The sequence below is a fragment of the Pleurodeles waltl genome, chromosome 4_1 (genome assembly GCF_031143425.1).
Source record: "Pleurodeles waltl isolate 20211129_DDA chromosome 4_1, aPleWal1.hap1.20221129, whole genome shotgun sequence".
In the NCBI taxonomy this organism is placed as follows: domain Eukaryota; kingdom Metazoa; phylum Chordata; class Amphibia; order Caudata; family Salamandridae; genus Pleurodeles; species Pleurodeles waltl.
This window is the reverse complement of record NC_090442.1, coordinates 321,948,154-321,973,163: the sequence shown is the minus strand read 5'-3', so window position 1 is coordinate 321,973,163 and position 25,010 is coordinate 321,948,154. Positions and strand designations below refer to the sequence as shown.

Below are 25,010 nucleotides of genomic sequence, written 5' to 3'. Positions count from 1 at the left end.
AGGTGAAACAAACATCACCAGTCATAGTTAACTTAAGAAACTATAATATGTGACCATGAACAGTGTTGTCATCAATGATATCATTTCATCAGAGTATGTTATCAATCATGTCATAGAACAAGTCATGAGTGATGTAATACGTGAGGTCATAAGTAGTGCCTGATGAGGAGACAAGTTAATGTTTCTTGAGTTAACTGTAACTGGTGAATTTTTCTGTTTTTTGCTTAAGAGCTACATTGTAACTAAACTTTTCACCGAACTATAATGTCGCTTTAACATTTGTTCTTTTTAATGATTTTCTGACTTTTTAAATCTAAAATAAAATATTATTACCATACCTAACAGTAACGTCACTTTAACCTTTGTTTTCTTCAGTGAATTTCTAGGGGATTTTTTTTAGCGTACAGTAGTATGTTGCTACAATTCCCAACCCCCCGTGGACAGCCAGCACCTGCCACTCATGGCTGAACCTCCCCACCCCAAGCATCTAACCCCACAGCACACATGGCCTTATCTCATGTGGGGTGTGTGGGTGGCAGCAGGGCCAGGCCTGAGATCAGGCCCTACATCCAACCCCCACCAAGCACGGCCTTTGGGCTGACCTCCCACCACACAAGGCCCTTGGTCATGTGTGGCGTGGGTTTGGCTGCAGGGACTGGCCCGAGGCCAGGCCGGCATCCAACGCCAACATGGATGTCTAAGCTCACGGAGACACACTCATAATTTTTTTTAATGGTCTCCCGATCCAGCTGGACTCTTGTGGGAGTGCATGGGGAGATGCATTGCCTCACAAGGGAGTAAAGGGACTTGCTTTGGCTCCTGTGAGAGTCCTGCAGGATTGAACAACCTCCCCACAATTTTTATTTTTTTAACCTTTGACCTGGGGGAGTCCTCTGGGATTCCCCGGCAAGGATAGGCTGTCAGGGTATCCCTTCCATGCCCCCCTTATGTCATCAGAAGTTTTGTTTTTCAGGACAGAAGGACTGGATCCTTGAATCCTGTAATGGCAAATCCAACATTTCTCTTCATGTTGCAGCCAGCCAATCAGAGCACAAGATTCTGCAGAACTTGTGGAACCCACCTGCTCTCTTGGGACTGAGGCAGCTGATGGGATAAAAACAACCCTCAGCACATCAGATCACCCTATCATTTAAAGTTGTCCCACGTAGCCAACCGTCCAGACATCTATAGATTTTGAGCCTTAATCTCTCACAAACTATGCAACCGAATTACACCAAATCACAATAACCACATTTTCTAGGTAGAGATCTGGATTACTGCCAAAGTCATTGTGAATCTGTTCAGACGTTTGGGCTCTGGCACTGTTTTAATTTCCCTATGGAAATTTCATGTGAAAACTGCATTGTGGGACAGTACCTTTTTGTCCTGACCCCCACTTGACGGATCACCGTGAAACTTTCCTAGAAGGAAGTGAGGTGAATAAACTTGCTTGTTTAGAAAGCATCATGAAGATTCATCAAATGGCACAAAAGATATTTCCAAAGCAACAAAAAATAATTTTCTATGGTAACTATTTTGTCATAAGTGCCACAGTGTAATAAATATATATATTTTTTTCAAGGTGCGTAGATGTGGAGTTAAGAATAGTAAACCTATTAAAATCCACATAGCCTTTTATGAGTTGATTTAGTAAAAACAGAATTGGGATTGGTTATGCAAAAATAGAGGGTACAGTAAAAACTAGAGCCAGTTGGAAATTAGATGGCAAAATCAGAATGGGATTTAATGTATACATCTAATCAGGGTTTCTTATGGGTAAACTTTTGTCCATCCCCCCTTTGCCAGTATTTAAAACTAGAACAATAGTCACCAGGTCAATAGCTTTGTTAGCTTTATAGATAGGAGTCTTGTCCTGACATTGGCTTCTTTCATATAACGCTACCAACTAAGACTCAGATTTAACAAATATCATGCTATCGAAATGCTGCATGAAATTCTGCAGTACTGCATTTTGCAAATTTTAAAAAATGCACATTTCCAGATGTACTAATAGTCACATTCTGATTATGTCATTAGTCATGTGTGCACAAAAAAGACAGTTAAGTGAGCCAGCAGCGAGATTTGTACTCAAAGTGCAGTTACTAGTATACAGTTAAGAACTGTTAAGGGGTAACAGTCTTAAATAAGTAACTTCGCTGCAATTATACATTACATATGGGTGTATTATGTAACATTCTGTTTGTACTTTGTGTCTGATAGCATTTGACTGTAGGATTTGCTGTAGAGCCAGGTCACACCAGCTTATTATATATTGCTTTCTGTCAAACCCTAGTAGTTTTAAATTTTTGCTTCCCAGTTTAAACCTCCTTTGCATAAAAACAACAAGGAATTGGCACTCTACAATGCTAAGCATGTTTGGTGCTGTGCTTACATCAACTTTCAATGCTAAAGCACTTTTTGTGAATGATGCTCCTGTTCACCCCCATTGAGGAACTGAAACTGCTTAATAACTCTGGGCTTTAACATGGTTCCTAGGATAGCCTTAGGAATCCAGCTTGGGTTACAAATATGAACAGACAACTTGACCAGGCTGCATGAGACCTATGGAGAAATTATGCTTTAGGAGAATAACTTCCATTAGGTAAATTTGCTTGGGTCTAGTTCCAGTTGCACTTAAGATAGACCCTTTTTAGATCATGCTTAGAAATGTTTACTTGCTCCGTTTAGATTTCTGCAAATCAGTAAATCAATCAAACATATTTGTAGAATGCAACTTGTCACCTGTGAGTTTATCCAGGTGCTGAAGACTCTGTTGTGTGGGGAGATCAGTTGAATGGCTAGGTCTTGAGTCCTTTCCTGAATCTGAGCAGGAAGGCTGATGTCCGCAGGTGAAGGGGGAGTTAGGTCCAGGATTTCGAGATGAGGTAGGAGACGGAGCGCCCATCACTGTTTATTCAGCAGATGCAGTGGTGCTGGCGAGGGAGGGGGAAGTGGAGCATAGGTGGCTGGCAGGCTGGTGGCAGTTCAGGCGGTAGTTGCCGTATGCTGGTCACTGGTTGTGGAGGGCCTCGCATGTGTGGATCAGCATCTTGAATTAACATCTTTCGCAGCTGGGGAGGCAGTGGAGCTTCCAGAGGTGGGGTGTTATGTGGGTCAACTTGGGGAGGTCGAGGATGAGACTGGCTGCTGCTTTCTGTATGGGCTGTGGGGTCTTTCCAGGAGGTGGGATGTGATTCCTACATAGAGTATGCTGCCATAGTCTAGCCAGCTGTTGACAGGGGGCCTAAATGACTGTTTGTCTGGTGTTGATGGGGAGTTACCTAAAGATCTTGCAGACCACGTGAACGGTGAAGAAGCAGGCAGAGGAGACTATGGTCATCTGGTTTTTCATGGCTAATTTGCTGTTCAGGGTGATGCCAAGGTTGTGGGCATGGTCTATCAGTGTGGGTGAGGGTCCTACTCCATAAGGTCACCAGGAGTGATGCCACGGGAGGCATTGTTCCAGAAGATCAGTACTTCAGTCTTGTCTGTGTTGAGTTTGAGGCAGTTTCCTTCATCTAGTTGCCTATGTCTGCATGCAACCACAGAAGTTGGTCATGGTGGTGGAAGGGCTTCTGAGAATGAGAGGATGAGCGGGGTGTTGTCAGTGTAGGATAAGATGTTTACTCCATGGGTTCTGATGATGCTGGCCAGGGGGTCATAAAGGTCTTGAACAAAGTGGTGCTGAGGGACGAGCCTTGAGGGACACTGCAGATGATGTTCTTAGGTTACGAGGTGAAGGGCGGTAGGTGGAATTTCTGGGATCTTTGGGTGAGGAAGGAGATCTTCTTGGATTCCGATGTGGTGAAGTCTCTTGATGAGGGTGTGATGGAATACGGTGTTGAACACAGCTTAAGGGTCAAGGAGGATCAGGGTGAATGAGTCTTCCTGGTGGTCAAGAATGGTTCTGATGTAATTTGTGGCCACAATGAGGGCTGTTTTGGTGCTGTGGCTGGAGCATAATGTGGATTGGGAGGCATCCAGCAGGTTGATTCTCTCCAGGTGCTTCATGAGTTGATGGCCTTTTAAAAGACTTAGGTGGGAAAAGAGAGCACTTAGATGGGACGAAATTTCTTGAATTTTCTGGGGTTGGTGGAGGGTTTCTTGAGAAGGGGTTTGACTTCTGCAAACTTTCACTCTCAGGATAGATGGCAGTGGTGATTGATATGTTGAGGATCATGGGGAGTTCGATGCTGATTATCTTCCTCACAAGGTTGTATATGTGGTGAGGACAGGGGTCAGTGGGTACTCCTCAGTGGACAGAGTTCATGATGGCTGTGGTGTTCTCAGTGGTGAGCTGATTCCAGGTGGTGAGCATGTGGTAGGAGTTTGTGTCTGTTGGCGCAAGGAGGCTGATGGTGACGTCGGTAGAGGGTTGGGGTGTGGAGTGTTTGTAGAGGGTGTGGATCTTATTGTGAAAGAAGGCCTCCAAAGTATTACACAGTTCCTCAGAAGGAGTGATGATGTTTTTGCTGGCTCAAGGGTTGGAGAAGTCTCTCACCAGTTCTTTGTTGTGGCTGGAACTGGCTTTGATGCAGTTGGCAAGGGCTCTTCTTTTTGTTTGTTCCAGGAGTTGGTGGTATAGGTTGAGGGAGGCCTTGAAAGAGACACAGTCTGTGGGCTATTTGCTGATACACCATTTCCTCTTGAGTCACTTTCTTTTTTATTTAGTGGTTCTCAGCTCTGTTGTGTACCAACTAGCCTGTTTGGAAGAACTCTTGTGTTTAGTGATTTGAATGGGGTAGTTCTGTCGGCACAATTGGTGATCTATGCAGAGAAGTTCTTCACTGCCTGTTATAGGTTGGTTGTGGTGCTGGGGCGGGCAGTGTTGAGAGCGTCGGACCATTGGCTCTCAGATACTTTGCTTCAGTTCCTGTGGTGGAGTGGGGTGGCTTGGCGGCAGTGCTGAGGGTCCTGCGACGGTGAAGTGTGCAATAATCTGGTCTTTCTAGGTAAGCTCAGTGATGTGGGTGTACTTGACTTTGTCACTGGCCGTGAAGATAGGGCTGAGCGTGTGTTCTCTAGTGTGCATGGAGTTGGTAAGTAGCTGGGTGAGGCTGATGTTGCACATGCTTTCAAGGTGTCTGGTGGTGCTAGTGTCATCGGGGTTGTTGAGGTGAAAATTGAGGTTGCAGAGGGAAATGTAGTGTTTGGAGTCAATGGCGAGTGGGTGATTAATTTGGGAATGGTGTTACAGAAGCTGGGGTGAGGACCTGGTTGTCTATGGGCAAGGGTGCCTCTGACAGTGGTTTTGCCATTAGTGTGGAGTTGGAAGCTGGTACGTTCCATGACTGGGATGGGCTCACCCTCTGAGAGTGTGTAGTGGATGGCTTCTTTGTGGATTAGGATTATTCCACCTCCGTTTTTGTTGATGCAGTTTCAGTGTACTATTATGTAGCCGTCTGGCGTCTCTGAGGTTATGTCGGGTGCGGATGCTGGGTTGAGCCAGACCTCGGACGTTCTTCCAGTTGTGAGATATTCTTAACCTGTAATAATAACTCACATCTGAGAGTAAGTTAAAATAGTGTAATTACAGTGTTTTGTGTAGTAACGTCTTATTGTTGCTGAGGATAAAAAATGTTTGCTGCTAGGAATTGTGATCAAAGTCTGTTTTTAGAAGAATGACACAGGCTAAGTTGCACACAGATCAGTGTGGATGGTTTAGGGAGTAATGGGTGTTGTGCCATTAATGAAAGTTCAGGTAGTGCAAATAAGAGAGAGCTTCTAGGGTAACTGATAGACATTTTGAGCAGTCATACACTATTCTGTATTGCTCATGTTTTCCCCCGATGATGCATGGGTATGTGGTGTTGGAAAAGCTCTGATGCAAAGTGCGGGATTTGTAGTAAAACGATAGAAACACGAAGCACGTCTGATCTCAATGAAACACCTGCACCCCATCGAGATTCCTTGTTGATGATAACTTTTTTTTCGAATGTAATGTTTAATAAATGTAATTACGAACAAGATATAACTAAGTTTCAATCTGCAATTTGCTGGACTTTAGCTGGGATCATAAATAGAATGTGTGACTGTTTGTTTTTTATTTCAAATAAACTTATTTGAAAGAGAGTGATCTTCTATTTTCCATACAATTAGCAGAGATGTGTGCAACACACATTTTTCATCTTAGCCTTTATTGTATTCCTCTTCTGCATGGGGATATTGTGAGGCATGACATAGATTCACTCTAAACACTACTCACTGATTATTTGCTAAACTGACGATTCTGTTGCGTGATTGCGATGAGCTACATCACATTAATAATCTTCCCCAACTGCGCCAATTCTTGGCTCTGTAAGATGATTTCTTCTGGAGTCTCAGAGAATGGAAAATGAGGAAATGATGCATTCAGTCCACCTGGGAGGCGCTGGTGACTACATGAAAGACTGACTCCTCTGAGAGACATGTGATGCTTGGGACAGTCAGTGGCATGTCAGGCAGAGCTCTCTCTTGTGTGTAACAGACTCCAGACCTGCCACTGCCAGCCTTCAAAAAATGCCATACTTTGCAGTGATGTCTCAGATTCCTTAAAGGTCAGTGCACCTCTGAGGATGCATTGAAGCACAGATGCATACAGGACAGTTTGTTGTGCTGCCACCCTCCAGCCCACTTCAAGAAAGGCAGTTGTTTTGAGATTTCCAGCTGTGATTTCCCCTTGAGACTTTATCTATGGCTACTCTTGATATTTCATTAAAAACAATATAATATAATGTATTTGGAACCTGGGCCTCTGTCGGATCGAAAATACATTTATTTACACCTATATGCAGTGGGCTATAGTCATACTAAAAGCATATTGGCGTCCTAACTTTGGCATTCCATTTTTAGTGCCAATGCATTGGTAATGTTTCAGACCAACCACAGTGCTCTTCTGATTTAAAAAAATGCATCTCATTCCGAAGATCCACGGTCAGAGAGACGTTTTACTGTGCACAAGACAATGGAATCACTTGGAGATTGATTTCCTTTCGGTTTAGGTTTGCAAGTCACACTTTTTGGACTTAATATACCCTAAAACCAAAACTGCAAATCTTAAATGTATTTCAAATGGTAAAAGAGTGCTTCGCCAATCCACATTGTGAACAAAGGCCCTTGTATATTAACGCATTCCCGATAGAGACAGAATGGGTAAAAAGCTATGATACTTCAGGTCCTTATTTTGCATCAAGCTAACCAACATTGCACATGGACAGACTTTAAAAATACAGAAGGCTCTTGTGAATGAGGAGAGACATGATGAGCGGTCTCCATGGATAAGTCAGACGCAGTCCCACACGCATGCAATGTTCAAGTTAGGCTAGCAGTCTTGTGCCAAGGGGGGGCACATTCAAGCAAACCCAGCCATACACAGCATCATGTAAGAGAATGCGCAGCAGGTGCTGTCTCCTTTGGAGAGTCAGAGCGAGAGGGGGAGTGGGTGGCAGAAACCTCCTCAGCATTCCACCGCCCCTCTCTGCACCCGCCATCTTTCTGGCAGGCATGCTGATGAGATGGCAGCAGCCAAGCCCTCCCATCCCTCGCATTCCTCCCACAGGACTGTAATGCGGAGGGAGGGGATTAGGAGATTTGTTTGCAGAGATGCTGAGCTGGGATCTGCCAAAGGCTTTGGCGTTCATTGAGCGGCAGTCAGAACAAAATGAAAGTTATGTGCGACAAAGCCTGTGTTCGGAAGACGAAGATCCCATTTCACATGTCTAAACTTTACAGCCGGAGAGTACACCCGAGGTGTCAGATGAGTAAAGTGGGTGCGCATTGCTGCTTCTATCTGTGCCTGCTGGCACGTCTCGTACTTCGAAATACGCGCCCAGAGGTCACTGTCAGGCAGTTTGTGGCACTTTACAACGCTCCCAAAGAGATAAATAAAATAAACACAATATCCAGAAAGGAGGGTTCTGCTGTTTTGAAGACTGTGCGCATGCATTGACAGTGATCAGCACAACATGTGCCTACTTCATGGAAGTAAGTACTTTGAGGGTCTGCATGTGCATACACAGTTATTTAAATCTTCACCCTTAAAGCCTCTGTTTATACAAGATATCATGCCTGGACTTAAAGTACACACATTGTCTGGGCTCCATGGACTAAAGTTGTGACCTCTGGATATATATGAGGGGTGCATATGAAGGCACATTTGCGGTAAAAATACTATAACTGACTCAATGAATGCCTAGAAGATAGACTAGGTACTGGTGAACCTGTGAATGTGACCTCTGTGCTGACTGTTAAACGCTCCTCTTCACATGAGTGACGTAAGGAAGTGCCAGGCCTCCCATGACAGAGAAGGCAACAACTAGTGTGAGCGGAGGACAATTTATTTAGATTCAATCTCTCAACTAAATCGAAGTTTTGTTATGTCTCGTTTCACTAATCAGCCCTCTTTTAAACATATTGTGCTCACTTATTTAAAATATATGAAAAGTGGGCTTTGCCTTCACCAGAACTGTATCGCTTTCTTACCACATGCAATTGGCTAGTTGGTGTATCATTCTATCTTCCCTGGAATGCACGAGGGACTAATTTACATCTGAAAGGTGCACTTAGTTATCACAGTGTTTATGACATATGACCTATATGCATGCTATACAAAAAGCAATCCTGATTTTTAGGGCTAGCTTGACAGCAGAGCCGCCACCAGAACTATGTGATCAACAGAAAATGGTCTTTCAAAAGTGCTACTGAGAAAGGGCTTACGATCTGTCCACATGTTAATTCTCTTTGGTACAACATTCAACTAAGCCAAAATTGTATGGATTCAAATAAGCCAAAATGTTATGCTTCCACTGAAAAACAGTTCTTGCATTGCACGTTTTGGCTTGTTGTAAAGCTTATGCTTAATGCAGCAAGTCTCTGTTGGTTATGATGAGTAGCTAATAATCAAGGCCGTAGGCCTAATCTGTTTATTTGAAGAGTTACGATAAAGGCGAGCTCCTGATATATTTCATGTGAAAAGCAGTTGTTAATGTTAATAAAAATTGTAGGGTTATTATTGTTTATTAAAACCCATAGAGAGGTTTTTGTTACATGGAACCTCACAGATTACTGTTGTATGCAAGTGTTTTGGTGTTCGTTACTCTCTCTGAAAAACGATGGGGTTAAAAATTTGCACGGTGTAAATCTTTGTTAGGTCCTCTGAGAATAGATAGTATTTTAGTTTCCCAACTGTAATATTGCATAAATCGGTAATTGTATAACTGTAAAATGGTTGACTCATGGGAAAGCTTATGCTCAGTACACTAGCTCTGAGTTGGTATGGTGATAAACCGATGATAAAATCTCCAGGCCTGATTGGTAACCTGAGTAAAGCTATGTCCGATACCATTGGCCTGAGCTGCTGACTATGAAAATTTATGCAAGAAGAAGTATGCCTAGTTTATTTATTGTCATAAACTTTTCTAAAGCAAACTGAACTTTAACAGAGGCTCCATATCGCATTGTGTTGCAGGCTGTATACAGGTATAATATTACATGCAATCTCACAGATTGCTGTAGTAGGCAAGGGCTATGGTGATGGTCCTCCAATGCGATAGAGGGAGAAGGTTTTCATTCTGATGATTCTTTTTTTAACCTTTCGAGGAGGATTTAATATGTGTTGCCAAATATGTTTGTTAATTTTATGACTGTACACATGATGGTAGCCAACTTGTAAGCACTGCTAAAGGCACTAGGCCTTACTGGCTCATTGAGAAAGGTTTTAGCAGAATCCATACGTTTAGGTTTGATCTGCTTATGAAAAATGATTGTGAAAAACATGTGTTAGACTCATAGGGTCTTAAGTGTATATTGCAATTCCACTACGCTAAAGCCTGTAGGCAGGTATTTTGTTAACATGGACTCTCATAGATTTCCGCAGTATGTAAGGGTGGTTCTGTTAGTGGCACACTCGAACAGAACATGGGGAAAAAAGAAGCATTATGATAATCCCTGTTAGCCCCACTTAGGAGAGATGTTCTGTTGCATTGATTGTGTCTATGTTTTTAATGTTACAATGTTGTACCTGATGGTTGCATTGTGGGAAAGCTTATGCTCAACTCTGTAAGTCTTAGTTGGTTGTGGTGAGAAGTCAATGATATGGGGTATTTGCTTACTGGGTTAATTTGGTTCATTGTTTTAATTTTTTCAGATTCCATAAGTCTGGCCTGTTTATTATGAAAATCTACAATAAGGTAGTTGACTTGATTTATTATGGAACACATAAAAGGCTGTAGGCTGGATTATATATTATGAAACAAATATGTTAAAGCTACTAGCTCGTTAAGAGTAGATAGTTTCTGCTACATGTTAAAGCTTGCAGGTAGGCATGTGTTTATATGAAACCTCACAGATACATTTGTAGGCACGGATGTTGATGTTGATTGCCCTGTTTGATAAACTCTAGGGGTACAATATTTGCTATTTGCACTATAATAATTCGTGCTAAAATCTCTATGAAAGGCTTAGTTCACTGCCAAATCTTGGATAAAAAATTCAAACCAATGAAATAATTTCCTCTCTCTCCCTCTCTCTCACAAACACATCCTGCCATTGGTCTGTATGACTGCAATGTACACTCTGCTTCCATCCATGAGAGCATATTGCATGATGCAGTGCGTTCAGCCTCTTCAGCCATTGGCTTTTCTGCTCTGTGAGTGACAGCATTTGTCTGATCATGTTTGCACATGCGTCTGAAAATGACTGCATTTCAGTGCCAGGGAAGGTAAGACTGTTGATTAGTTTCATATTTTCTCCTTGAATATGCCCTTTCCTTTCACTGTGTTCATTGTTTAGAGTATACTACAGCTCCCACTTTTTTCCTTCTGCATTGCCCCATAACCCAGGCTGTATCTGCCTCTAAACCGGCTACCATGGTGAATTGGTATTGTCCAAAGTGTGTCATTATTTACCATTTCAAGACTGCCAGAACATTGTAGAAACGTGGCAGCCGTCCTGGAGATTGTAAGCATTTACCTGCCATATTTATGCAGCAGGATGTTTTCCTTATTCTTTTATTTTGCATAAATCATTGAACTGACGTTTTTTACTGAGATTTTGCAAGTTGGTGAATGCAATAATAAGTCAGTGCAGAGATGAATAGATGCATGAGTGCAAAAATGAGTGACAGAGAGTATGTGTAATGGGTGACTGAATGCCAAAAACCATAAATGAATCAAGAGGAATGTTCATTTTTAAGTCAGACCTATTGGCATCACTAACACTTTCTTTACTTTTTTTCTCAGCTGTGGCATAGCCAATAGGGCAGATTTTAATGGGATAACCATCATTTGTGAATGCTTTGTTTACACGTTAGCACATTAATGCCATTTAATGAGCATTGTTAGGTCTTTTGATTGACATTTAGTAAAAATGTGAGGGTTCATGACTTTTATTTGATTGCATGTTTACACATGTTAAATTTGGATTAACTCGGTGGTACAGTGTGATGCCTGTTCGAAAACACTAGTATTCTACCTAAGCACACCAAAATGATGCATCTTTAAAAAGCATGTACCAAACTATGGAGCTAGGGGCATTTCTCTCCGGAAGTATTCAGAGTGAAAGGTCTCTCAATTAAGCCAATGTACCACAATCCTTGAAAAATAGAGACATCCCTTCCACCTGATTTCAGAACAGTGGTGCGTTTCTGAAACTTCAGACTAAATTTTGAAATTGCATAAGTATTATAATAATGCAAGCAAAGACCCATTACTCTGGAATAGTACCCAGAGGACAATAGGCAGCACATCCGGTAATGCACTCCGAGCTGACGGACTGGAGATAGTTTGCCTCAGGAGTCCCTGTGGGCTAGGAAATAGCAGATTCTGTCCAGCTTCAGAATCCGTTACAGGTCCTAGTGCTTCAACAAAAACAATTCGACGGATGTGATTGATGCTATATAAAAACATAATGTGCATATAACCCTTGGCCTTCCTATCAGTTAAGTGTAAAGACCAGTGTTTAAAATGTGGACAAGTGTCCGCTAGTGCTCTGCAGTGCAGTGTTCCAGTCATCCACAACAGAGTTTCCCACAACCTTCAAAAACTCACACTCGAAAACAGCCACTCACTTTTACCGTGCCTAGAAAACAGTTTTCTAAAACAGTACAAAGCTCTAAAACAGTCATCTGTTGCAGCGTTATCTTTAAGCTTGTGTGCGTGACTATCAGTCTAAAAGTGTGACAACATGAAAACCACAAACCTTAGATGCTGCCAGGAAGATTCCTCTGGGTGTACGTGAAGTATCCTCCACCGGAAGAAGGGCAGCCAGGCGGTGCTGAAGCTCAAAGTGGAAAAGGCTCGAATGTCCTCCAGCATCTCAACAGGTGTTGTTCCGAAGATCTGATTCCAACAGTGAGCCGCGTAGACCACCAAACACTTCTGGTGCCACCCACCATTCGAGAGACATTTCTGCATTTCCAAACTTTGAAGAGATCCGACTTTGCATTTTCTAGTGGGGCAGGCGTTGTTTACATCCTCAGTGCCATGGAGTGATGACAGAAACCAGAAAGAAAAGGGAGGCAGGGCGCGTCCATTTCAAGACTGCTTCTTACTTGGTGTTAGTACTCTTATGGGGTGCATTGGGTCTGAATTCCAAGACCTCCTCCGTTCCCTCAGATCCCTGTTTGAACCGAAACGGTGCCTTCATTCTGACACAATAGAAACCAATCCAGGCCCAAAACAGAAGGTCGGTGGGGTAACCGTGGGCACCAAGGAGCAGCGCAGTCCTCATTGCAGCATGTTAAGTAAGCTCATTCCATCTAATGGCCTCTAACCGCTCTTTTCTTTCAATGTAATTTACAAATGTAGACTGGATTGTGTAGCAATGTCCTAGTCTGCAACAGAAACCAAGAGTGGGCTACGTAAAAAGGTCATTTAAAAAAGCAATCCTTCACTAGAAAATAAGACCCCATTGTTTCAGGGAGTGTATGTTTTTTAAAGAAAGAAGAGCGTTGAACTGTTAGAAAAGGTGGACTATTCAGCGCTTTAATAAAATATCTTCGTAAGGAAATATATCTACAATATTTAATAAATTAAGGCTCACATATATAAACGTACAATAACGTGTATTTTTCAGAAGAAAAAAAACTTTCCTGCTAGATTCAAAAGCACCAAATTCACTACAAGTACTAGATAGACCATGTATGTAAGTTCACAATAAAGTGTAAAGTCTGAAAATAATTTATTCAATGTTTTCTAGTCTTTTAAGTGCTTTACTGAAGAAGTTTTTTTACAAAAAAAGTCCCTTTCGTTATTCACGTGTACGGTTTGTGGGTGTTTGTATGTGGACAACAGTGTGCATATATACATACTATCTGCATATTTACACGTGTATGCATACATATACATACGTGTCTCTGTGTGTGCGTGCGTGTGTAACGTTTGAAAAAAATACGTTCGAGCTACAGTACAAAAAATCCATTCAGCCTTCACGAAAATATTCTCTTCACACTAAACTTGTCTGAGATCAAATACAACTGATTACCTGCACGCCAGCTCAAAATGCTTCTATATGCAGGTCAGTACTTTCGTAAAATAGTTCATCTAGACCTGAAGCAAAGTTGTTCACCCGTTTATTTTAAAAAATAAATAAATGATCTTTATGTCATGGAATAAAATCGGATCACTCCTGGACTTCTGGGCTTAGAAAATATATGCATGACCCCAATACTGGCAGAAGTGGTACAAAAAAGTTTTCAACATAAAATACTGTGCAGCTGCTACCTATAGAGGGCCCTGTCCCTATAGTTTGTAGTTTGTTTGGTCGGCCTTGTTCCTCCCTGACGTTCTGTTTGTTCTAAAGCTCCTACAGGTCGGTCTCCCTGCTGGTGTCCAGGCAAAGGGCATACAGGGACTTCCGGAGGTCTACGTTGCTCTTGGCCTTGAGGTTGGTCTTCTCCAGGGAGCCCGTACCGTTGTTGATGCCCTCCATGGGGTCCATGTGCAGGCCGGACTTGTTGAGAGAGGCCCTGCTCGGGCTCTTCTTCAGCTCCTCGCCTCCGCCGCTGCCCTGTCCGCTGCTGCCCTCCTCCTTCAGGATCACCTGCTCCTCGTGGTCGGTTTCCCGATGGTAGAAGTAGTTGAAGTTGGACACGATGACGGGCACGGGCAGGGCGATGGTCAGCACACCGGCGATAGCGCACAGCGAGCCCACGATCTTGCCCCCCACGGTCACGGGCCGCATGTCTCCGTAGCCCACTGTGGTCATTGTCACCACCGCCCACCAGAAGGCGTCCGGGATGCTGGAGAAGTGCGACTGGGGGTCGTCGGCCTCTGCGAAGTAGACGGCGCTGGAAAAGAGGATGACCCCGATGAAGAGGAAGAAGATGAGCAGTCCCAGCTCCCGCATGCTGGCCTTCAGGGTCTGCCCCAGGATCTGCAGCCCCTTGGAGTGGCGGGACAGCTTGAAGATCCGGAAGACGCGCACCAGCCGGATGACCCTGAGGATGGCCAGGGACATGGCCTGCTGCCCGTTGTTGCCCTGCTGCTCGGCCAGCTCGGTGCCCAGGGTGATAAAGTAGGGGAAGATGGCCACAATGTCTATGATGTTCATGATGTTCTTTGAGAATTCGGACTTGCTGGGACAGGCAAAGAAGCGCACCAGCAGCTCGAAGGTGAACCAGATGACGCACGTGGTCTCGATGATGAAGAAGGGGTCTGTCAGGCTGCTGGGCAGCCCGGCTGGCACTTGCGTGCCATTCTGGCCCTTGAGGGACTGGGGCTGTTCGCTCTCGTCCCGGAACTCGGGTAGAGTTTCGAGGCAGAAGGTGATGATGGAAATAAGGATGACCAGCACTGACACGATGGCAATGCCCCGGGCCGAGCTGGAGCTCTCGGGGTACTCGAAGATCAGCCAGACCTGCCGCTGGAACTCGTTCTGGGGCAACGGCTTCTCCTCCTCTTTCAAGAAGCCCTCGTCCTCCCGGAAGCGCTCCATGGCTTCCTCGCCTAGCTCATAGAAGCGGATCTCGTCGGCGAAGACGTCGATGGAGACGTTGACTGGCCGCCGGATCTTGCCCCCCGACTGGTAGAAGTAAAGGATGCCGTCGAAACTGGGCCGGTTCCGGTCGAAGAAGTACTCGTTTCGCAGGGGGTCGAAGAAGCGCATCCTCTTCTCTGGGTCGCCGAGCAGGGTGTCGGGGAATTGGTTGAGGGTGGAGAGCTGTGTCTCAAATCTCAGGCCCGCGATGTTAATGATGACTCTCTGGCTACTCTCGTGCTCCATGATGCCCATGTCGAAGCGGTGGTCCTCCTCATCAGGGTGGTGGTGCAGGTGGACATGAGAGTCCTCCTCCTCCAGGCGGATGACGGTCTCGATGGCATTCTGGCTGCCAGGATGGTTCATGGTCCTCTCGCTAACTCTCAGGCACTCGCCCACACCACAGGCAGCGGCGGCGGCACCTCCCCCTTCGCACCCTCCTCCAGTCCCCTGGGTCTGCTGCTGCTGGCAGATCCCACCGTCTTCCTCGTCCTTGCTGTACACGTTCAACCAAGATGGTGCCGTGGGAATCTGCAGCAGGTCCATCCTACCGGGTGCCCTACCTGCCATGGCATCATCGCGATCTCCTGCACCCCGGGCCGGGCCGGCAGCGCCCCTGGTCTCCAGAGTCACCAAGGCGATCTCCATCCCGGCGCCACTAGTGAGCCATCTGCCTTGGGCATGCTGCTGGCTCAGCGGCTCTCCTACTCCGGCTCCCAAAACTCGCACTTCATGGACCAGCCACAGGTGGGGAAGAGCCGAGTCTGGCCTGGAGAACCGCCGCCAAAGCCAGGCTGGTACCAAAAATACCTCTTCTTGTGGGAATTACGGCTCGTTCAAGCCCCTAATGTTTATGAGCAGCGAATAAATCACACAAGGAGAGGGGGCAGAGGGAACCCGGATGAAAAAGCAATCATCATCCCTGACGTCAAAGAGGCGCTTTCCCTCCATCCATAGTTACCAGCATCCCTCTGAAGCAGATGCAGCCCTCTCCAGCGAGAGCAATCTGTTCATCTCTATCTCCCAGCGACTCATCCTCCGCCCACTGCCTCGCCCCCTCCTCCACGGGCAGAGAACGGCGAGGGGGCGGGCGACAGCCTTTCTTCCAGGCTCGATCGACAGGTACCAGAGGTAGTTTTGGGAGGCAGTCCCTACCTCCAGACTCGGGCATGTGTCAGGAGCAGTCTCTGGGAGGGGGCACCTGTACCAGAGGGTGGTCCTAACAGGTGTGTGGTGGGGTTCGGGGGGGGGGGGGATTCTCTCCTGACACTGGCACATGTGCCAGGAGCATGCACTTGGAGGGGTACCTCTTTCCCCCAGACGAGGGTATCGCGTGTCACCGTGGGCTAGCGTGGCTCTTTGAAAGGGATCGGCTCTGTTTTTAGATATAGTTAGCCCTGGGAGGGGCAGTGCCAGACAGGCTACTGAGGACAGGCACCACATGAGAGGATGCAGTAATAAAGCGATTCACCAACAGAATGTACTATTGTGGATACAGGGGCCGGCTTTTAAAGACGTATCAATCTACCTCTAATCCTGAACTACAGGTGCCAATTTGGAAGAATGAGCGTGTCCCCGGGCAGGACACCTCTACCTCCAGACAGGAATCCTTTCTAGGAGGGTCAGCTCTACCTTGGTGCATGAGTACACGAGCTATAATAGAGAAGAGACGCCAACCAGAAGGATGAAAGGAATCCTCCGTCCAATCGCAACCCCTGGCTGGGCAATCCTTTATTTAATTGCAACGGCTCGTCAGGAGTATTAAGCGCTATATAAGTTCAAGTACCTCTAGCCATGTGCTACAGGTTGCAGCGTTTGAGTAACAGCCGGATATAAGGGGAGGGGGAGTCTACCTCCACATATTGGCATGAGTAGCTGGGCGGGCGCAGGTACAGGGTGCAATACTCTTGCACCAGGAGGTCGCAGTTTTACCTGCAGCTACAGGAGCGTGATGCGCCTTCATGTCGGATGCAGACGTGGAGACCATTCGCCAGGCGAGGTGATATGACGAGTTCTACGTCCAGGCTTAGGCGGTTCTAGAAGGGACACTTTTACCACTAAATATCAGCGCTGGATTGTGCAACCTCGGGGAGCTGGTGGGGGTGGGTGGGGGGTAGCTTTACGAGTAGGTCCCCGGGAGAAGGCACTGCACCCAGTGATGTAACGCACAATGACACCCCGTCCCCCTGAAAGGGCTAAGGGGTCCCCGAGTCTCCTAAACATTACAGATTTTGATTGTCCTTTTGCTGAATAGGGCGCCATCTGAAGGGTTTGGGCCTTTTGCCCCTCTCAATCCCCTTGCGCAGTAGGGGTTTGTTTTACGCCCCTGGCACTTCGAAGCCTCAGCTGTGCCAGTGCGTGGGCGGTGACGATTCGTAGCAGCGAGAACGCCTACAGGTGCCCCTCTTGGCTTCACCCCCGGGTAGCGATGAAGGAACGCAGCGAGCCCGGCCTGGACACCAAGGCTGCGATCTGCTGATATTGGATTTCACGTGTTTTCGACACTGACCTATTTATCTACTCAGTGTTCACAAAACCAGTCATGCTGAGCAGAACGAGTTTATCGTCCGTTGATATCTACGCAATGTCTTCAGCAAAGGGCAAACATTGCACTAAACGAAAAAAACGTAAACTTAAAATGAAACGAACCAAAGAACAAACGAAACGCTTTGAGTTATATTTTGACTGGCCCCTCACATAGCTCTTCGGATTGTGAACAAAACGAACATTATTACCACCCACAATCCATCGAGTTGTGCTTGTCTGGTTCTCCACTTGTTGTACTGGTTACCATGGCACACAGAGGCGGCTCTGTCTATTAATAAACGGAGCGCTTGGTTCCACACCAGGTACTATTTTCATGATTACGCGAATTTCCATACACATAGGACTCCGCGACGGCGCCTCCCTTGTTTTCCACACAACCAGAGTGCACATGTGCGATTAGCATGCTCCCACAATACGGGCACAGGGAGCGCGTCGCAGCATTCTCTTGTTACCTGAAGTAATGCAACACGCAGTACAGGTGTGAACAAGTGTGTGTTTTATTTATGGCGCTGCGTAATCAGCGGAAACAGCATTAACTAGAAATACAACCCGTGTCATGTAGATTGTGCGACCTGGGTGGGGGTTAAAAATAGAGCACTCATTATGACCATCCACGAACAGAGTGGAAAAAACCCTTCTCTCGTGTTCTGTTTTCCATGGTATAAAAAGAAGAAGAAAAACGGATTGTCCTGCAGAACGCGGCGGCAGAAGAGGCTGGTCTGGGGAGGGGCGTTTTTTTAATATAAAGCTGTACCAGATGTCGTAACCCCTGGGAAAGGCAATTTCTCTGCGCGAAGTCAGCAATTCCCGTGGGATTACAGCGCGTGCTCTTACTTATAACCACGTACATTGAACTCCATATCATTTCACAGCGAGAAACCGAATCAGATAGAACGTTCAGGTGGCGCTAGCTCCTTGGACGGGAGCTGGTGACAGTAGAGCCTGGTCTCAGGAGATCAGACAGGATCCCTTCTTGGGACCTGCACATACTTGTTAGCAAGAACGGGAACTGCAGGGGGCGACGAGAGACCAAGTGATAACACAGAGCTTCTAGGTGAGCTGTGTCTCCTTGTGGCGCAGACAGTAATTACAGTGGAGATGATGAGCCAAGTGATCAGGCGGTACCTCCTGGCCCCCTGTCCAAGGACCACGTGATTAGAGATAGCCTCCCAGAGGACGGAATATAGCTTAGTCAGTGTTGAGGTTGTGAATCTCAAATTTCCCACCTAAAAAGCGGCGGTGCGCAGGGTGAATGGGTGTGATAGCTAAAGTGCTGGATGGACTGTTCCCAAGAAGAAAAGACTCAGTATGGATTTGCATTAGATGGGCTTCTGGGGCTGATTTAGAGTTCGGCAGATAGGTACTATGTTAACAGGGCAAAAAAGTTCCCTGTCTACCATGATCACTGCCCGATTTTGAGTCAGTCCGACCACAAGTTTTATGCTGAATGAGTAAAATGTACTATACTGGTGTAAAACATACAGCGATGGCCCAATGAAGTAGGTGTCCTCAGAAGTAAGCCACCCAATGGTCCACCGTATTTATTTAGAGTGGACGATCGGGTGACTTTTGTTTACTGTTGGTCTTTTGAGAGGCAGTAAAAAAAAAATGTCAGCACTGTCCCAGTTCTTGGGGGTGAGCTTGTAGCTCTTGCATCACATGGACAGTTGTCTGAGGTTCCTACTCCAATGGGGTATAGATTAGGTGCTTGCTGCACAAGGGGAGGGTTCTTCTTTTACCTGCTCTGCCAGCCCTGCAGGAGGTTGGTGTATTTGCCGAACCCTCCTCTCCAGTGCTTGCTACTGCCTTTGGTGTGTATACCCCCAATCACCCTGGGTAGCAGTGCCCAACATGCCTCCTGGCCTTAGCCTGTAGTCTGCCAGCAGTGAGGACTTCACAAAAAGAGAAAGTAGCAGGATAGCCACGCACTACTGCTGCCTGTCATACGACCTTATCTTAAGAGTAGTCACATTCCAGCATCGAACATCAAAAAAGCCTAATAGTTTTTGAAAAAACACTTCACCGCACCCGCTTTGTTGAATTACCTGATTCACGACTTCAATATGTAGAAACTTAATGGAGATTGTAGTCTGCTTATTCCCTGGCTGGGGCTGAAATGAGAGGCTGAATCTTGCTGTCAGTACTACAAACCCCAGCATGCAATGCTCTGTTGTTCCACATTATCAAGTCTTTTCTAGTGACCATGTTAGGTGTGGGAAACTCTCCAACAGGTAATCGGAGTGTAATACAAGCACTCTTTAAGGTGAAGCACTCAGTTTATGCCCAATCAAACCGTGTACTACTAGCTGCCAACATGTGGGCAGAGCAAAGCCCCTCTTGCCTGTTGATTGTCAAGCTAGCCAATAAAAATAAAAATGATCCCAACACAGTGGGACAAAACTCCCATCGCATTGAGGCCATTCGTTTCTTTTTTCACTTTTCAAAAACAAACTCCAGCTTTGGGTGGTTGTTTTTTCAAAAATATAAAACTTTAGAAAAGCTTGAGGGCCAGCAGCTGTGTTTGATGGAGCCGTCCTTCAAACGTTTGATAGATTGACAGGATCTGCTACAACGACTGGTCATACCAATGTATAGAGATGTCTGCAGGGCTGGAGGACATCTCTAAATTTGTCAGGCAGGGTTGAGGATGTAAAGTCATCTGCAACACCATAGGACTGCAGCACCAGCCTCGGCAAACTTTTGAGCTTTTTTTTTTTTAGCAGAAGGGGATTTGGTGGGGAAAGGGTGCAGAAGTGCCTCTTAGGTTGTTCTTGGCACAATGCCTTGCCCCGCACGGCCCCCCTTCTTTACACGTACAATACATATTTTACTTATGCATTTTATTTAAACTTTTTCCTGCTAGTCAAAGGATAACGAAAATTACAGTCCTAAGTGCGGGTCATACCAGGGAAACCATTGTAAGATAATTTCCAGTTGTATACATCAGAAGACTGGGCTGGGAAGACCCAAAGCACCTCCCTATATGAAAATTGCAGTGTTATAACTTTTCTCAAATCAATAATAAGTGCCTAGAATTCCACAGGGTCTGAGATCTGATCCTTAGCTAGTCGCACCAACTGTGGGGTTCTGGGTACCCTCATCTCTCTTATCACATGAGTATGAAAGTGGGTCCATATCTTGTCATGTCAGGGCTTGATGCCTCGTAGTAAAACAGAGAGACACTCCATGTGTTAATGTTCCAGACTTTAATCCCCCACATGCCAAGGGTCAGTGGTACGGGGCCCTGCCATTTCTTTGCCACTACTAGTCAGGCAGCCACCAACAAGTGAGTCAATAATTTAGTCATAGGTGAGGAGATGGGGCACAACCCCTCCTCTTCTGTTAGACCCAGTAGGGTTATTAGGGGTTGCAGTGGTAAAGTTACATGTGAACTCTTTTTGATAGTCTCCAATACTTGAGCCCAAACTGGTGTGTCTGTGTATGAATATAGGTCACTCTCAACATCACCCTCTCCAGCAGGCATCTGAACTATTGTTAACTGTATTCATGCATACGGGTGCCAACTGCCATTACAACATGATTATGTTGAGGACATATGGAGGATTTTACTTCACTTCTCCAATTCAAGATCCAATCAGCCTCCATCAATTCGAGGCTGAGTTCTTCTTCAGGTGGGTTAACCTGGTCTCACTATCTGGCTTGTGCTCCGTCGCAGTCAGCCTTAACTTGTGACTTCCCCAGTCAAGCATGACCAGATGACCGCAAGTGGCACTTTGTGATTTTTGGTGATATATCTACCTAACATATTAAAATCATATTTATCTCTAGTTGTAATGATTCAATATTTGTATTCTGGTCTAATTTTATGTATTACATTTTACTCTATTTTGCTTAATTGGCTTTAGAGTTTTCTTGTGTTTTTAACTTGTTACTGTTTGTGTGCTGCATAATTACGTTAATGCAAAAAGAACAGATGACGGACAGACTGCTGAACAATGTCAAACATCCATCCCCAGTCAGAGATATGGGTCTAAATCCATTTTTTTTTTCTGACAATGCTACTCCAGTTAGGACCAGCCATATGCAAATCGGTCATACCCCTGCCCCAATGGGAACAGGTGAGCCCGAACTGCAAGGCAAGGTCCTCCCTGAACTGAAAACAAGCATCCTGGGACCGGTTTCAGAGTATCACCCTTCATCAGCCAGGCTAGTTTGAATCCAGGAGCAAAGTGAGTCCAGGACCCACATCTGGGCTTAGGGCAACAAATGGAAAAAGAACAGTTGACGGACGGAATACTGAGCAATGTCAAAAATTCACCCCAATTAGAGATCTGTGCTTAAATCCATTGTTTTTTTTTGCCCACCGTGCCTCCCCAGTTTGGACCCAGCCATATGCAAATCAGTCTTGACCCTGCTCCCCATGGGAATAGACCAGTCTGATCTGCCAGGCTAAGACCCCCCCGGACCAAAAACAAGGATCCTGGGACCAATTTCAGGGTATCAACTTTCATCAGCTGGGCTAGCTTGAATCTGGTGGCACAGTGAGCCCAGGACCCATGTCTGGGCATACCCAGCACACTTAGAATGACAAGTGCAAAAAGAGCAGATGATGGATGGAATGCTTAAAAATGTCAAACATTCACCCCCAGTCAGAGATCAGGGCATAAATACAATGTTTTTGCTAGTCCTGCCACCACAGTTTGGACCCAGCCATATGCTAACCAGGCTTGACCCTCCGCCCTATGGGAACAGTCCAGCCCAAACTGCCAGGGCAGATCCTCCCTGGACTGAAAACAAGCATCCTGAACTGATTTCAGAGTATCACCTCTCATCAGCCAGGCTAGCGTAATTCCAGTGGCACAGTGAGCCCAGGGCCCACATATGAGCATATCTGGTGCACTTAGGGCAACAAATGTAAAAAGAACAAATGATGGATGAATGCTGAACAATGTCAAACATTCACCCCCAGTCAGAGATCTGGACCTAAATCCATTGTTTTTTTTGCCCACCATGCCACCCCAGTTTAGACCCAGCCATATACAAATCATTCTTGAACCTGCTCCCTATGGTAACAATCCAGTCTGAACTGCCAGCCTAGGTCCTCCTTGGACTGAAAGCAAGTATCATGGGATCGGTTTTCGGGTATCACCCCTCATCAGCCATGCTAGCTTGAATCCAATGGCATAGCAAGCACAGGACCCACATCTGGACATACCCTTCCCACTTAGGGCGACAAATGCAAAAAGAATAGATGATGGATAGAATGCTGAACAATGTCAAACATTCCCCCCTAGTCACAGGGATTGTGGTTGTTGCCTGAATGGGGCTTCCAGCCCCTCAACCAATTACCCAATTTCGTACAACCAATGTTCAGTTTATCTAACTTTGATACAGACTGAGTACTCTTTTGGTGCGGTCTAGTGCGATATTCATATCATCTGGACCATGCAGAAGGGATTTGAACAAGTCTTGAATACAATGGGGCAAATCCCAATCTGTGACTGTGTCCGTGATGCCCCTGATGCACACTTTCTTCCTTCAGCAACGTTTTTCGCAGTGTCCAACTTTGTCCATACATAAGCCACTGAAACCACTTTCATGCTCTCCCAGATGCACTCCCAGTTTGTCCCTTTCATGGGCCCCTTTAACTACTGTCACCTCTAAATGGTCCATTCTCATGTCAAGTTTTTGAACAACATGATCCAGGGCAGTTAGCTACTTGATAAAATCTTGTTGTACCCGGCCCAACTCTTTCTTGAATGCAGCCATCATTAGATTTTTCTCTCATTACTGGGGCTCTCTTATCATCCCTTCAACCATGAGGGGTCTGCCCGGAGCCAGTTGGTAGACATTGGTGTCTGTCATGGACATCATTGGATGCATTTTTTGGGCATGCAAAAGCTCTTTAATGGATGGGTCTTCACCCTCAGACCTTACATCAATGAAGTGGGTCTGGCAATCCACGGCTGAGCTGCATCACCATTAATAAAAATGAATGTCCGGCCCAGCAATTACAGCCAAGCGATTTCCAGGAGCCTTCCACAGGCCTGCATGGAGATCTAGATGCAACAGTGCTTGATCCCTGCTGGGGCAGTTCATGGGGTTTGAACCCCAGCCACTCCATAGCACCAGGCCTCAAGGCAGGCCGAAATGCCCCTCTCTTTTGAGCTGATCACAGGGCCTATGCAGGAGTGGAGTGGGGTACACTGAAGCTCTTCAAGGGCTGCAGGGCCGCAGGACTACAGGTTGAAGGCTAGCCCAGATGAGCAAGAGTGGTCACGATTCAAACCTCTCCCTGGGGACACCTCTCTAATGGCCCCAGGAGCCAACGCAGGGTAAGGCACACCATTGATCCTCACTGCAGGCTGTGGGAACCACCGGAGCTTCATTAGTGGCCATATTGTCTTGGTCCACCCTAAGAGGAGGGGAGATGGCAGCAGCGCAGGTCATGCAGCGGTCTCGGGGGGGTTACACATTTCAGCACCCCCCAAGTGTCAAAAGAGCCCCTGTGTCTGGGCTTTAAACCTCAGGGTTGCAAGGGTCGATTTGGCACGAGTACTTGTGGTGGAAGGCCCTCTGGTTTTCAGAGCTTGGCGACGACACAACCACACCCCCTGGAATATTTTGCAATATATATTTTTTTTCAGTTGGCAGGACTGCTCTTATATGCCATTGTGAATATACCCAAACCCATCCAATTCCCTATTAGTGAAAGTGCAAAGACAGAAAAGCCCTGTTTGTACTCAATAAACATGACTATTACCTGAATATCCCCACTTTACTGCCATTTTAGCTGTTTTGGAGACAATTCACAAAGGCATGTAAGCGTATGTACGAGTACTACAGGACTACTCATCTGAATACACAAAATTATTTGTGTCGTTGCCCCACATCTTTATTAATGGACGAGGACATATTCTCCCATAAGACCTTCGGGTATATCCTCAGCATGTTTTCTGTTGTTTTTTACTAATAATGCAAATAAAGCTAAATTGCATTACAAGCTCTCAGCCTGTTGTCCTTCTATGGATAGTCTCGGTGCAGAGTCAGCCCGCAGTGCATTGATCTGGTGGCAGAGTTCACTGTCACCTGTTGTGTTCAGACACTGGAAAGAGTGCAAGAAGCACCAGGCTGGAGCCTGGCAGGCCAGACAGCAGTGACAGCTCTTGTGCAGTGTCAGTGACAGACGAAGCGCCAGGCTCTGGCGCACAGGCTGCTGGTGTGTTTCTCCGGCGCCGCCCCCCCCCCCACCCATCCCGAGCTGTACTCAGTTACCGCACCTGCCCATAATTTTAGTGATCATGCGCGCTACAGTGCCTCTCACCTAATTCGGCTTTGATTTCTCATGGCGTCCATTCAATATGATACCAAGTGAGTCCCGGACATGTCCTCCTGTGTTCTACAGTTTTACCCATCTCACTGGCCCAGCACTTGACAAGGACCCCAGGCTTCCTCCGCACTTCCTCACTTCGTTTTGCACTGCTCACTTCCCCACTAAGTGTCTTGTCCACAGTCCCTAAACTTCCCTCTCTTGCGCCCTTCTGCCAACC

The 25,010-nt window shown here is 46.0% G+C and overlaps 1 protein-coding gene across 4 annotated transcripts in view; it reads right to left on the bottom strand.

Annotated features, from left to right (window-relative positions):
* The window catches only part of LOC138287725 (potassium voltage-gated channel subfamily A member 2-like), a 449,173-nt gene extending 433,216 nt beyond the window's left edge, over positions 1 to 15,957 (bottom strand). For 2 of the 4 annotated variants that reach the window (XM_069228434.1, XM_069228432.1), the window contains exons 1-2: positions 13,459 to 15,957; positions 12,175 to 12,808 (exon numbers count right to left, since the gene is read on the bottom strand). In XM_069228434.1, coding sequence (XP_069084535.1) covers positions 13,780 to 15,600 — 1,821 coding nt within the window. In that variant the 5' untranslated portion in view covers positions 15,601 to 15,957 and the 3' untranslated portion in view covers positions 12,175 to 12,808; positions 13,459 to 13,779. Of the gene's footprint in view, positions 1 to 12,174 lie in introns of all 4 variants that reach the window. The other 2 variants (XM_069228431.1, XM_069228433.1) reach the window with 1 other exon arrangement.
* Between the last annotated feature and the right edge of the window lie 9,053 nt (positions 15,958 to 25,010).